Genomic DNA, 16,000 nt, shown 5'->3' on the forward strand with positions numbered 1-16,000 from the left:
TATCTATCTATCTATCTGCCATAGCAACATTTGCATACAGTTAGGTCCATATATATTTGGACACTGACACAAATTGTGTTTTTTTTACCTGTTTACTGAAACATATTCAAGTTATAGTTATATAATGGACATAAAGTCCAGACTTTCAGCTTTCATTTGAGGGTATCCACATTAAAATTGGATGAAGGGTTTAGGAGTTTCAGCTCCTTAACATGTGCCACCCTGTTTTTAAAGGGACCAAAAGTAATTGGACAATTGACTCAAAGGCTATTTCATGGGCAGGTGTGGGCAATTCCTTCGTTATGTCATTCTCAATTAAGCAGATAAAAGGCCTGGAGTTGATTTGAGGTGTGGTGCTTGCATTTGGAAGATTTTGCTGTGAAGAAAACATGCGGTCAAAGGAGCTCTCCATGCAGGTGAAACAAGCCATCCTTAAGCTGCGAAAACAGAAAAAACCCATCCGAGAAATTGCTACAATATTAGGAGTGGCAAAATCTACAGTTTGGTACATCCTGAGAAAGAAAGAAAGCACTGGTGAACTCATCAATGCAAAAAGACCTGGACATTCACAGAAGACAACAGTAGTGGATGATCGCAGAATAATGTCCATGGTGAAGAGAAACCCCTTCACAACAGCCAACCAAGTGAACAACACTCTCCAGGAGGTAGGCCTATCAATATCCAAATCTACCATAAAGAGAAGACTGCATGAAAGTAAATACAGAGGGTTCACTGCACGGTGCAAGCCACTCATAAGCCTCATGAATAAAAAGGCTAGATTGGACTTTGCTAAAAAACATCTAAAAAAGCCAGCACAGTTCTGGAAGAACATTCTTTGGACAGATGAAACCAAGATCAACCTCTACCAGAATGATGGAAAGAAAAAAGTATGGCGAAGGCGTGGTACAGCTCACGATCCAAAGCATACCACATCATCTGTAAAACACGGCGGAGGCAGTGTGATGGCTTGGGCATGCATGGCTGCCAGTGGCACTAGGTCACTAGTGTTTATTGATGATGTGACACAGGACAGAAGCAGGCGGATGAATTCTGAGGTATTCAGAGACATACTGTGTGCTCAAATCCAGCCAAACTGATTGGTTGGCATTTCATAATACAGATGGACAATGACCCAAAACATAAAGCCAAAGCAACCCAGGAGTTTATTAAAGCAAAGAAGTGGAATATTCTTGAATGGCCAAGTCAGTCACCTGATCTCAACCCAATTGAGCATGCATTTCACTTGTTAAAGACTAAACTTCAGATAGAAAGGCCCACAAACAAACAGCAACTGAAAACCGCTACAGTAAAGGCCTGGCAGAGCATTAAAAAGGAGGAAACACAGCGTCTGGTGATGTCCATGAGTTCAAGACTTCAGGCAGTCATTGCCAACAAAGGGTTTTCAACCAAGTATTAGAAATGAACATTTTATTTACAATTATTTAATTTGTCCAATTACTTTTGAGCCCCTGAAATGAAGGGATTGTGTTTAAAAAATGCTTTAGTTCCTCACATTTTTATGCAATCATTTTGTTCAACCCACTGAATTAAAGCTGAAAGTCTGAACTTCAACTGCATCTGAATTGTTTTGTTCACAATTCATTGTGGTAATGTACAGAACCAAAATTAGAAAAATGTTGCCTCTGTCCAAATATTTATGGACCTAACTGTATGTGTAACCTGTTCAGTTCATGATCAGATATTGGCTATTAAATAGATTGTGATGCACCGGCACTGCAGTCGAAATGGAATCTTTGAATGCAGTTTTCTCCTTTTTCACTTCAAAATCCTGGAACTTGTGGATGAGGTACATGTAAAAGAGAAAACCTGAAGTTCTTGAAAATGCCAAAATATTACTATGGAAGGGTTATCCCATGGAAGGGTTATCCCAGGCTCTCACCAGGGGTGGATAAAATACTGAGAAATTATATTTAAGTAAAAGTATAGATCATAATATCTAAGACAACTGATGATGGAATTATCCAGCCAAAAAAACTAATTTTAAATGTACTCAAGCATTAAAAAGGAAGTTTTTAGCTGATGGAATTAACATGTCATGTCTTCATGTAAAATCTAACTTTGATTACTTAACTGAAAAAGCAACTACACCTTCTTACCCAAAAACATCATTCAATCTCTGTAAATTTGCAGAATCTGATTTGCTGCCAAAATAATTATGTTAGATAGTGGAATCAATGCTATTCAAACATGACATTAGCAATAAATGCTTTAAAAAACAAACAAAAGCAAACAAAGTACTTTATTAAATATAGCCCATTAATATTAGCAAATTGGCTAAATATATACATCTTACCTTTCACTTTTGCTGGGACTTGTGATCAGAAAGTCCCAGCAAAAGTGAAAGGTAAGATGTATAAGACAGTAGTGAGACCAGCTGTGATGTACGGATTGGAGACCGTACCCTTAACGAAGAGACAGGAGGCAAAGTTGGAGGTGGCGGAGTTGAGGATGTTAAGGTCTGCGATGGGAGGTTGGACAGGATAAGGAACGAGCACATCAGAAGGACAGCACATGTGGAAAGCTTGGGAATTAAGCTAAGAGAGATGAGACTGAGATGGTATGGGCACATCCTGAGAAGAGATGCAGAGCATGTGGGAAGGAGAATGTTGAGGATGGAGCTGCCAAGCACACGAAAACGAGGAAGGCCAAAGAGGAGATACATGGATGTGGTGAGAGAGGACATGAAAGTGGCAGGTGTGGTAGAGAAGGATGCGGAAGACAGGGAGCAATGGAGACGAAAGATCCGCTGTGCCGACCCCTAATCGGGAGCAGTCAAAAGAAGAAGAATATTAGCAAATTGGCTAAACTGATCTCAAATCTAACCTTTTCAAAGTAGAGGAGTCTATCAGGGAGGCAAAGATGCCGGCTCATTTAATAGGAATATTTGCCTAATCCAGCATACTGAAACATTTCACTGAGGTAGAGCCAAGGTTGCGCATTGTCAAGTTCCACACTGCAGTCTGGTGGTTTATACATATTCAAAAACACACAGAGCTACAACACTAACTACATTGTGTAGCATGAGATCATGGCGAAGGGCCAACTGGCATGATTCATGATAGTGTTTTCTACATTGATGAAGCTGATTGGATGCTAAACTGAAATGACTGGATGCTAAACTGAACCTGTTGAATTGAAATAGTGTAGTCATTGGCTTGATGAGAGAAGAGGCTAATTGTAGTGAGTATAATGAAGATCTAAATAAAAATATAAGGAATTTTTTTTTCTTGGAAATAAGACTACAATTAGGGTGGCACGGTGATGTAGTGGTTAGCACTGTTGCCTCACAGTAAGAAGGTCCTGGGTTCGAGCCCAGCGGCCGGCGAGGGCCTTTCTGTGTGGAGTTTGCATGTTCTCCCCGTGTCTGTGTGGGTTTCCTCTGGGTGCTCCGGTTTCCTCCACAGTCCAAAGACATGCAGGTTAGGCTAATTGGTGGCTCTAAATTGACCATAGGTGTGAATGTGAGTGTGAATAGTTATTTGTCTCTGTGTCAGCCCTACGATAACCTGGTGACTTGTCCAGGGTGTACCCCGCCTCTCGCCCATAGTCAGCTGGGATAGGCTCCAGCTTGCCTGTGACCCTGTAGAACAGGATAAAGCGGCTACAGATAATGGATGGATGGAAGACTACAATTACTCAATTTCAATCAATAATACTCAAGTGAAGCATAAATATGCTAAAATAATACTTAAGTATAGTTAAAATATATATACATACTTACTCATTGTCCACCCTTGGCCATGATACATATGCAGTCCATGGGATGAACAATAATAAGTGCTTTTACAGAGCTAGACAACTGATCTGCGATTGAACAGAGATCAAGGATCAACTTTAGATTCTCCAAGACTAATGACATGATCACAGAAGCTGGTGGACTAAAGAATCAATAAATTACTCACTACACAAGCCTTCCTCCACTCCAAGATAAACTGTGATTGACATCACAGTATTTACTGGCTATTGTTCAGGCCAGTAACCTTTTGTACAGTTACATAGTGTACTAGAGGGCAGATTTCCGTTTACCCCAGTCTTGTATTCATTCTGCCATCTACAGGATTTAGAATATGACTACAATTTTACATGACTACAGGATGTTGTTCCCTCTCATACCATTAAAGATACTTTTGATATAGTTGGCCCTAGCATCCAAGTTATCATTAATTCATGCCTAACCACCGGCACTGTCCCAGCATGTTTTAAGCATGCAGTTGTCCAGCCCATGCTTAAGAAACATAATCTTGATGCCAGGTGTCCAAAAAATTACCGTCCCATATCAAAGCTATCTTTAATCTCAAAAGTGCTAGAAAAAGTTGTTCTGTCACAGCTGTTACCTTTCCTAAGTTCAAATGAGTTACTGAAACCCTTTCAGTCAGGTTTCAGACCTCTCCATAGCACTGAAACTGCTCTGTTAAAGGTGACAAATGATCTCTTACTCACTTTAGACTCTGGTGAAAATGCTATTCTGATTTTATTGGACCTTAACGCAGCTTTTGACACAGTCGACCACAACATCCTACTGTCCCGCCTTGAACATTGGGTGGGCATTACTGGTACAGCGTTAGACTGGTTCATCTCTTACATCACCCAGAGGACTTTTTCCGTTTCTTTAGAAAATTTCTTTTCCTCCTCTGCCCCTGTCTTCTATGGGGTCCCTCAGGGGTCCATACTGGGGCCAATTTTGTTCTGCCTGTATATGCTACCTCTAGGCAACATCATTAGGAAGCACAACATCTCTTTCCACCTTTATGCTGATGACTCCCAGCTGTATCTCCCTTTAAAAATTAATGCTTCCATCCAACCTCTCATTAACTGTCTCCATGACATTAAGTCTTTGATGTCAAATAATTTTCTTCAACTAAACAGCGATAAAACTGAAGTTATCATTTTTGGCCCTCATAAATCTCTAAACCACTTCTCTAATAGCTTAGATTATCTCTCCCCATATGTCAAGTCCCACGCCAGGAACTTGGGTGTCATCCTTGACTCTGAGCTCCGCCTTGATAAACAAATCAGCTCTGTCGTCAAAAACAGTTACAATCGGTTAAGAATCATTGCCAAACTCAAATCCTTTCTGTCCTATCATGATTTGGAGAAAGTCATTCATGCCTTCATCACATCATGGTTAGACTACTGCAATTCCTTATACCTTGGCCTCCCTCAGTCTTTTCTATCACGTCTTCAATTAGTCCAAAATGCAGCTGCAAGACTGTTGACAGGCACTAGGAAGCGGGAGCATATTACTCCAACTCTTGCCTCCTTGCATTGGCTCCCCTTCAATTCAGGGTAAAATTTAAGGTTTTACTGCTTGTTTTTAAGGCTTTACATGGCCAGGCTCCATCCTATATTAGTAGTCTCATCCACACACAATCCACATCCAGATCCCTTAGATCTGCAAATAAAGACTTATTAATTGTGCCCAGAACACGCATGAAAACGAAAGGTGACAGGGCTTTCTCTGTTGCCGCTCCATGTCTATAGAACCAACTGGGGAACACAATTTTTGTTGAGTTAGGTCTGACAGCTGTTTTTAACTAATTTTTGGGTGCGGAATCCAAAACTGATCTCAGTTTTTCTCTATCACGTCAAGTTTTTGAACTATAGGATCCCCGTTTTCTTAAAAAATATGAAAAATACTGTACTTAACAGATATGTGCTTGTTTTATAAAAATTTACAAATATTGACATACAATGAAATATGAAAGAAACAGGCATGACTGCAATGTTTATTTAACACTATTATGTTTTTACAAAGGATATGGCTACTGTAATTATAATTGTGTGCAAGAAGAAGAAACCTTTATTCATGACATGCACACTTCAAGCACAGTGAAATTCATCCTCTGCATTTAACCCATCTGAAGCAGTGAACACATGCACACACTCAGAGCAGTGAGCAGCCACACCAGAGCGCCCGGGGAGCAGTCGGGGTCAGGTACCTTGCTCAAGGGCACCTCAGCCCAAGGCCGCCCCATGTTAACCTAACTGCATGTCTTTGGATTGTGGGGGAAACCGGAGCACCTGGAGGAAACCCACGCAGACACGGGGAGAACACGCAAACTCTACACAGAAAGGCCCTTGCCGGCCACTGGGTTCAAACCCGGAACCTTCTTGCTGTGAGGCGATCATGCTAACCACTACACCACCGTGCCACCCATGCAAGTAGTTAAGGTAAAAATTTACGTTTATAGCTCTTTCTGGAGTGTTCAACTTGAGGACTATTGCGTTTGATGCTCCAACAATAGTCAGCCATCATATGTACATCCCATCTACCCTGATAACGTTCTTCCATAACCTTCAAATAGTCTTACTACAGCTAATCAGTGGAATTTTGCTTATCTGGAGGGTAAGCTGTGGAGAAAAAAACTTGACGTGCTAGAAAAAACTGACTGCAATTTTGGAATCAGCATGCCAATTTTAGTTTTAATCAGCATAAAACTCTAACTCAACAGAAAATTTTTTTCAAATTGTTCCCCAGTGTTACCTTCTAATGTTAAAAGTGCCTCTTCCATTTCAATTTTCAAATCCCGACTTAAAACTTACCTTTATACTCTGGCTTTTCCTTCATCTTAACACCCTTTTCCTGCTCTATTTCTCAAAACTCCTGTGTACTTATATTCGTGGTTTTGTTTATAATTGCGTGTGTTATCCCTTTTCTGTGAATATTTATTCCTTCTTGTTTTATTAACTCTGTACAGCACTTTGGTCAGTTTAAAACTGTGTTTTTAAATGTGCTTTATAAATAAATATTACTTACTTACTTACTCACTAATTTCACAGAAACTGCTCCCCAACTATTGGGTCAAAGTCCAGTCCTGCCTTCCGCAGCACGTAACCATAAAACCAACCACGATAGGATATAATAATGTGTTGGGGGGAAAACCTAACCACTTCAACATCAAAACAACTCTATTTTACCTCTGACACACTAACAGGAGGAGATGGCACATCCAGAGGTCAAAGTCTCCTAAACTACCATGCTACATATCAGCACGCACAGACCATCCTGTCAAAATCACAAGTCTAACGTTTGACCTGAAATAATCCTGGCTCAGATTTCCAAGAGCTACACTGTACAAAGCGTACTGCAAACCAGGCTCTTCAAAATAGCACATAATGACATACTTTACTTGTTCAAGATACACAGGTCAACCAGGAAAATGTAATCAATCACTTAGAATCGCTCATCTCAACATTTGGTCATGTAAATGGAGGCAAGACACTTACTTGCTCGCTCATATTTAAGGACACGCATAGGACGAATAAATATACATTAACTGTCCACTGGATTGTTTAATAAAGGTTTTTGTTCTACTAATTAATAAAAGTAAATTTACCACTTATTAAAGACTGATTATAAACATTTTAAATAAGTAAATATATACAGTATTTAAAATAAATCCACAGGCTTTCCCCTCAGCTTTAAAGAGCATGTACGTTCTCTTGTTGTGGAAGCCAATTTGTTGTTCACTCATTTTGTTCTGTATTGTCCGTATTTCAATAGTTGTTTTTACTCAAGTTTAAGGGTAAGGTGTTACAGGTTGCAACAGGGGTGGCATGGTGGTGTAGCGGTTAGAGCTGTCGCCTCACAGCAAGAAGGTCCAGGTTCGAGCCCCGTGGCCGGTGAGGGCCTTTCTGTGCGGAGTTTGCATGTTCTCTCCGTGTCCGCGTGGGTTTCCTCTGGGTGCTCCAGTTTCCCCCACAGTCCAAAGACATGCAGGTTAGGTTAACTGGTGACTCTAAATTGACTGTAGGTGTGAATGGTTGTCTGTGTCTATGGCTACGTTTACATTACGTCGAATCAGCGGATCATCAGATTAACGTTCTTAAAACGATTCGCGTTTACACTAAAACCGTTAGCCGTGCACACAGCAACACCAATACACGGATACGCTCGGCTCCGCAGGCATCCTGCGCTCCAAATCACTCCGCCCTGAACAGCGAGTGCCCTCTGGAGGGTGCGCACTCCGGCCCTGCGCAGCTCACACAGCGCGCGAGTGAAGTGAACAAGCCACGATTCGGGACTGAGCCGCTGTGTGTGTGATCCCAGCGCATATCACTTACTACTTGCAAGTGGAAGGATGGCAAGCCTAAAGACAATCATAACTACACAATGGGCAGTATTTGCATCAGTATTTGCAGTATTTTCATACTTTTATACTCTTTAATGAAAGGTGATACAAGGCGGAAGTCCGCGCCGTTTTTCAGCAGTCGGGTCACATGACCAACGCCAGCGAATCAGGAAGGTGGATGTCACAGTGACGTTGTCCAATGAAACGCCAGCTAGAGCTCAGCACAGCGTATCCGCGTATTTTGAATGTTTACACAGCACCGGAGCTGACACGATCTGGATTGAATACGTGGACGCTGGCGGATTCCCGTTTCCAGGCGTTTCCAGGCGGTTTAATGTAAACGGACAGTGCATCCGCGAAGAAAACGAGACAGATACGGTCTAGTGTAAACGTAGCCTATGTGTCAGCCCTGTGATGACCTGGCAACTTGTCCAGGGTGTACCCCGCCTTTTGCCCGTAGTCGGCTGGGATGGGCTCCAGCTTGCCTGCGACCCTGTAGAACAGGATAAAGCAGCTAGAGATAATGAGATGAGATGAGATGTTGCAACAGGCCACTACTGACACAAAGAAACAAAGTAAATGGACTATCAGGAATATAAGATAATAACACTTAATGTGAATGGGTTACATAATCCAGTGAAAAGGAGCAAAGTTATTGCAAAAATTAAAAGGGAGAATATTCAAGTGGTCTTTTGGCAAGAGACACATCTCTAACTCTGAACATGGAAAATTAAAGATGGGGTTTACTAATACTTTTTATTCCTCTCACAAATCTGGGCGTAAGAGGGGAGAGTGGCAATTTTACTGTCAAACAAGTTACATTTCCAATTAACTGCCCAAATTAAAGACAAGGAGGGTCGCTATATCTTAGTCAAAGGCAAGATTGACCACAAGGAAGTCACTCTGTTAAACGTATATATGCCTCCAGGGCATGACAGATCATTTATTAAAAAAATATTTGACTTATTAACCGTAGAGTCATCAGGAACTTTAATCTGTGGGGGTGATTTGAATATCCAATTGCAACCCAAGCTTGACTCAACAAATATACACAAGAGGAGAAGCCAAAACTCAGTATTCATGCAGAAAATGGTAAGGGAATTTGGTATGATAGATATATGGAGGGACCTGCACCCCACAGAAAAACAATTTACCTACTACTCCCCTTGTCACGCAGAATATTCCAGATTGGATTTTTTTTTTTTATCTCAGCTGCAGATAGACATAGAATAAATGAATGTAGGCTAGGTGTTAGCATGGGCGCCGCCAGGGGGGGAAAGGTTAGAACAATTCTAGGGGCCCAACACTGCCATGGGGCCCTTTAAGGGGCTGATAATATGCTTTTAATGATTTTAATAAGACTTTTGAAATAACAACAATGCAATATTCCATCTGGTAAAATGAGCTAATTGAACAAGGTTGTCTATTTCTTGAGTTCTTCAACATATTGTCATTTAACCCTCCCCCTTTTGCGAAATGGTACGGTCCAGTTCTGGTAGAAGCGCGATGCGTTAAATCTGTGTGCTGATCAGTGCAACGCTACTTGCTGCTGTGTCGCGGTGCAGCAGCCAGCCAGCCAGCAGTGGAGTGCGTACAGTCTATGATCGCTAAATATGAAGAGTGGCTGTCAAAAACGTAAAGAAAGGCAGCTGAAAGCTGAGAGGGACCGGAGAGGCAGGCAACTGGTTACTCAGTTTTTCCCAAAGAAAGGTAGCTATCGCTCACATGTGTGTTCAAAATATTAGCGAATGGTAAATGAACAGTATGAACGTGGTTGGATTAGCCTATCAAGAGAACACTTTTACAGTTTGTACAGTGACATTTTTTCCATTTTAATAACTGAATTGACTTGTGTGATAAACAAGATGAAATATTATGTTATGCTGGTGCTAATAACTAGTGCTAATAACCAGTTTCATAACTAATGGGGTGCCCTAAATGTGCACAGATTCAGCCTCAGGGGGACCTCCGCCCTACCAAACCACTGAACCCCCCTTTGGAGAAGGAAGTAAGCAGCAAATTGCACCAACATTAGTCACGGACCAGTTTTCATCTAGTCCCTGGTAGGTTAATACATAAAATGTAATAACAGAGTCACAAACTCAAGGTCCATGGGCTATCAAAAGTCAAATAATGACAATAGTGCAATTGTGATGAGGGTGGGCAAAGTTGGGGGGCCCAAAATTCTAATCTTTCATGGGGCCCAAAATTTCTGGCGGCGCCCCTGGGTGTTAGAGATGTCTCAGATCATTCAGGAGTATATCTCTCTCTGCACCTGAATAATAAAAGGAAGAATACTCTATGGAGGCTCAATACTAGCTTGTTGAATGATAGAGTTTGTAAGGAATATACACTACCGTTCAAAAGTTTGGGGTCACCCAGACAATTTTGTGTTTTCCATGAAAAGTCACACTTTTATTTACCACCATAAGTTGTAAAATGAATAGAAAATATAGTCAAGACATTTTTCTGGCTATTTTGAGCATTTAATCGACCCCACAAATATGATGCTCCAGAAACTCAATCTGCTCAAAGGAAGGTCAGTTTTATAGCTTCTCTAAAGTGCTAAACTGTTTTCAGCTGTGCTAACATGATTGTACAAGGGTTTTCTAATCATCCATTAGCCTTCTGAGGCAATGAGCAAACACATTGTACTATTAGAACACTGGAGTGAGAGTTGCTGGAAATGGGCCTCTATAGAGATCTTGCAGTCACGTGACCGGAAAGTACACAACCGCCATCTTGTCGGTCAAAAACACCGCTGAATACTGCTCGCACTCGTGTACAGAATGGATCAATTTCAACCGACAGACTACACGGCTCATTTTTCTAATGAACAGATAACTAGATATATGTCTAAAATAAATGATCTACAGATTTGTGACCCTTATGGCTTACCGGATGGAGTTTTCACGACCGGATTTTGAACTGTCAGCGGAATACCCAGACGTGTATAATTACCTCATTAACTTTCCCTCGCTGTTCAGTGGTGAAGCACTGCGTGCTTATAAATCTCTGGACAGTTATCTTTACAGAAATTCAGGATTTGTCAGCGACTCAGATGTGACATCTTGTAAACAAGAATCCTCATTGGATGGGTAAGTCACTTAAGTATTGAGTATAGCACTGACCAGCCGATTATAGAATAGAATAAGGTAATTCCAAATCGTCCGTCTTGTTTACATGGATCTGGCGTTGGAGAGGTAGAGGCTTGGCAGTGGAGATTTGAGTGGCTGTTTTCTGAGCTTAGTCAACAGGCCGGCTCTGCCTGCAGCCTCGCTTTTGCTTCTGCTCCCGGCACCGCCTCCTTCGCTTTGCTTCCAATAACAATCCATGGAGACCCCGCTGGTCTCGCTATCTCGTCCGGAATGTTTTTTTTTTCCTCGTCCGGAATGTTGTGCATGCGATGGAAATCGCTACAAACCATCATTTTCTGCTGGAAACCAATGTCCAGTAAGTCCATACGGTTGTAGTGGATATTGAAGTCCGGTACAGACGAACAACACGCAAAAATACACACAAAAAACATAAAAAACGTGCACAGGTAGGGAGAGCTTGTAGCCGCAGCCGTTGTAGTAGAATTGTACATAGTAGGGTTTTCCAGAAGAAAAGGTAGAAGTAAAAGCAGAAGTAGAACTAGAAGTAGAAGGCGGAATATGGCGTTTGACCGACAAGATGGCGTCTGTCACAATCTGGATCGGCTGTGACGTCACATGCAAGTGCTCCATACACCTATGTAGATATTGCACCAAAAACCAGACATTTGCAGCTAGAATAGTCATTTACCACATTAGCAATGTATAGAGTGTATTTCTGATTAGTTTAAAGTGATCTTCATTGAAAAGAACAGTGCTTTTCTTTCAAAAATAAGGACATTTCAAAGTGACCCCAAACTTTTGAACGGTAGTGTATAAAAGAAGAATTAAAAGAATACTTGCAAAATAATGATAATGGAACAGTTTCACCAAATGTCCTGTGGGATGCCTGGAAGGCAGTACTTAGGGGTAAACTCATAGCCTTTGCAGCTCATAGGAAAAAGGAGAAACTTAAACGCTTAGTGGAGCTGCAGTCAAAACTGAAGAACCTGGAAACCCAACACTCGACTCAAAGAGATCCACAACTATGGGCCCAAATAAAATGTATTAAACAAGAAATAAATCAGATTTATGACGAGGAAAATGAGAAAAAAAAATGAGGTTTACTAAACAAAAATATTACGAAACCAGCCCTAAGGCTATGAAGCTTCTGTCTTGGAGACTACGTAAGCAACAAGCAGAAAGAACTGTTTCCAAAATAAGAAACCCAAAAAACAACAAAGTCTGCCATAAGCTAGAGGAAATTCATCAAGCCTTCGAAGCTTACTATAAGGACTTATATACTCAACCTGATAAAGCTGATGACTCTGTAATTGATGAGTTCTTAAAATCACTGGATCTCCCCTCAATAGGAGAACATCAGAATAATGTACTGACAGCTGAGGTAACAACCGCTGAATTGGCTGGCGCTGTTTCTCGCCTAAAGACCAACAAATCACCAGGGTCAGATGGATTTGTTAGTGAATGGTACAAAACATTTAAACTTGAGTTGATGCCTCTTCTTCTCAGATGCTTTAACCACACCCTTAAGGAAGGCCAGATGCCCCAATCGTGGAGCGAGGCAGTAATATCAATTATTCCTAAGCAGGGTAAGGATAAGGGGGAATGTAGTTCTTATAGGCCAATTTCCATTCTGATTATAAGCTATTTGCCTCAATTGTGGCCAAAAGAATAGAAAACATAGTCACTGAAATGACAGACCCAGACCAAACAGGGTTTGTCCGAGAAAGACAAACACAGGACAATATTAAACGAACGCTCCATGTGGTAGACAACGTGATTAAAAGAAACACTAGTGCAACTCTGATTAGTTTAGACGCAGAGAAAGTGTTTGATTCGGTTGGATGGGGCTTCCTTTACCAAGTGCTGCAACGATTTGGTTTTAATGAAAAATCTGTTCAGTGTATTAGATCACTTTACTCAAACCCCACCGCCAGAATTAGAATCAATGGCCACCTAACTCAATCCATCAAATTAGGCCCTGTCCACACGGCAACGGATTCAGGTGAATCTGATAAAATTGTTTATCGTTTCGGCCTGGCGTCCACACGGCACCGGCGTTTTGGGTGCCCCAAAACGAAATCTTTTGAGAACGGGTTCCAGAGTGGAAAAATCTGGCAACGGCGCCGTTGCGAAGTCGTCTGGATGAGTAGAACGGATTTGTTTACGATGACGTCACAACCACATGTGCTTCACGCCGGGTAGAAGTGTAACGAACTCGATGCGAGTTGTCAACAAATCCTATAACTTGGTTCATGAAACGCGCTTACAAAATATTTTCACTGTGAATATTTATTGTGTAATGGTGCAAAGTGAGAGAGAGAGAGAGAGAGAGAGAGAGAGAGAGAGAATAGCCCTTAGGGCAGAGTCAATCCCCCCAGCAAAAATAGGGGAAAAAAGGAGCGATCTCACCTCTTCAGATGTTGGTTTAAGTCCTACAATACATTCCTCAAAAAGGGCATAGAAGAACAAATTAATCCATCAACGTGTAGCATTCAATTTATTCCGGACCATTAAAGACGCCGCCTTCCGCGTAGAATCATACGTCATCCTCGCCGCCATATTGGATGGGGCAAAGCGGAGAATAAAGATGCCTCATTCATGTGCTGCGTTTAACTGTACCAACAAGTTTGCCGTCCAAACGAGATCACATGGGATTACCTTTCACAGGTGAGACTGGAAAAATACTTTTCATTGTATTTGGTCATTATAACGTAATTTTACGAACAGATTTTTCTGACTTTGTGGCTAATATGAAGTCTCGCGCATAATAGTTTATGCGCATGCATCTTTACTTCTTCTATTGTTCTGGTGTCTCCGATGGGACCGTCTTACAGCGCACCTAGAGGTGTGGCATGTGTATTGCATCGTTTTCAGCAAGCGTTGCGTTGCCATATGTACCTGATATTTTACTGATCCGTTGCCCATGTGGACGCGATATATATATTTTTAAATCTCGTTGCCGTTGTCGTGTGGATGTAGCCTTTGAGAGGTTGTCATCAGGGCAAGCCCCGCACTCTTTACGCTCTTCAAAGAGCCCTTAGCTCAGGCAATAAGGGAGGACCCTGAGATTTAGGCATTTTAATTGGACATGACGAATACAAGATAAGTTTATTTGCAGATGACATTTTGCTCACTTTGACTGACTTACAGAGAAGTTCACCCAGATTGATGTCTCTTTTGAGATTGTTTGGCTCATATTCTGGGTATAAATTGAATACACATAAGACGCAGATACTTACATATAATTTCACTCCGAATACAGAACTGAAAAGCAGATTTGATTTTAAATGGGATGCCTCTGCTATTAAATATCTGGGAGTTTGGATCCCAAAAGACATCTCCAAAATATATAAGACGAATTATGATCCAGTTATTAAGACAATCAAAGCAGATCTAGATAGATGGACTGTACTGCCTCTAGATATGTCTAATAGAATTGAAACGATAAAAATGAATGTCCTTCCCCAACTTCTGTACTTATTCCAGTCACTTCCGGTAGAGATCCCTCCTAAGGATTTTAGGGAATGGAATAGAATGAGATCAAGATTTATCTGGAACAGTAAGAAGCCTCGAATTAAATATACAATTTTGCAATTGCCCAAAGATGAGGGTGGACTTTCCCTACCATGTGTGGAGGATTATTATATTGCCGCACAGCTAAGACCTCTAGTTTGCTGGTGTAATCCAAACTACTCCGCCAAATGGAAAGATTTAGAATTAATGCAATCTGAAACACCAGTACAGTCATTATTAGGTATTTGCCAATACCATGATTCCCACCTGGATAAAATAAACTGCTGGACCAAAGCTGCCCTTAAGGTGTAGTCAAACATCTGTAAAAAGCTTCAGCTTGAGAAACATGCAAAAATATTGAAATGGGTGGTATATGACTCAGAGTTTCTACCATCAGGTCTAGATAAGCGTTTCAGGCACTGGTCACACATGCCCCTTTTCCACCAAAGCAGTTCCAGGGCTGGTTCGGGGCCAGTGCTTAGTTTGGAACCGGGTTTTCTGTTTCCACTGACAAAGAATTGGCTCTGGGGCCAGAAAAACCGGTTCCAGGCTAGCACCAACTCTCTGCTGGGCCAGAGGAAAGAACCACTTACGTCAGCGGGGGCGCGGAGTTGTTAAGACCAACAACAATAACAAGACCGCGAAAGATCGCCATTTTTAAGCGACGAGAAGCAGCAGCTGTACAAACGCGAAGTCATCCATTATTATTGTTGTTGTTGCTGCTGCTGCTTCCGTGTTGTTTTTGCTTCGATATTCGCGCCAAGGTTTATGCAAACGTAGCGACGTAACTGACGTATACAGCGATGTAATGACGTATACAGCGACGTAACTGACGTATACAGCGACGTAATGGCATGTCTCCTCTTAGCACCACGAGCTATGGAAAAGCAAACTGGTTCTCAGCTGGCTCGCGAGTTGAACGAGTTGTGAACCAGCACCAGCACTGGCCCCAAACCAGCCCAGCCCTGGAACTGATTTGGTGGAAAAGGGGTAACAATGGTACAACGGCCTACTGCACTATAGCTGATAAGGACGGCCTACAATCTTTTACCCGCATTTCTGAATCATATAGACTGGGGAGAGAGGATATGTTTAGATATTTCCAGGTCAGAGACTATTTCAACAAAGAAATCAAGCAAACAAATAGGGATTTAAATTTGAACAGTATATTTATCGACGCATATAAAGCCAAAGACAGTAGACATCTGATATCTCAGATTTATAAAAAATTACAAAACTCCAAGAATCATTCTACTCTCCAGATTAAGCAGAAATGGGAAAGGGAGTCCGGCCTGG

General features: G+C 41.5%; 1 protein-coding gene across 1 annotated transcript in view; it reads right to left on the bottom strand.

Moving 5' to 3' along the window:
- Positions 1 to 3,614: 3,614 nt before the first annotated feature.
- Positions 3,615 to 16,000, bottom strand: part of zgc:154075 (uncharacterized protein LOC556929 homolog) — a 52,151-nt gene continuing 39,765 nt past the window's right edge. Inside the window, exon 14 of the mRNA XM_060936953.1 lies at positions 3,615 to 3,825. Within this exon, the coding sequence (XP_060792936.1) occupies positions 3,805 to 3,825 (21 nt within the window). The 3' untranslated portion in view covers positions 3,615 to 3,804. The remainder of the gene's footprint in view (positions 3,826 to 16,000) is intronic.

Source organism: Neoarius graeffei, chromosome 13 (genome assembly GCF_027579695.1).
Source record: "Neoarius graeffei isolate fNeoGra1 chromosome 13, fNeoGra1.pri, whole genome shotgun sequence".
Taxonomy (NCBI): domain Eukaryota; kingdom Metazoa; phylum Chordata; class Actinopteri; order Siluriformes; family Ariidae; genus Neoarius; species Neoarius graeffei.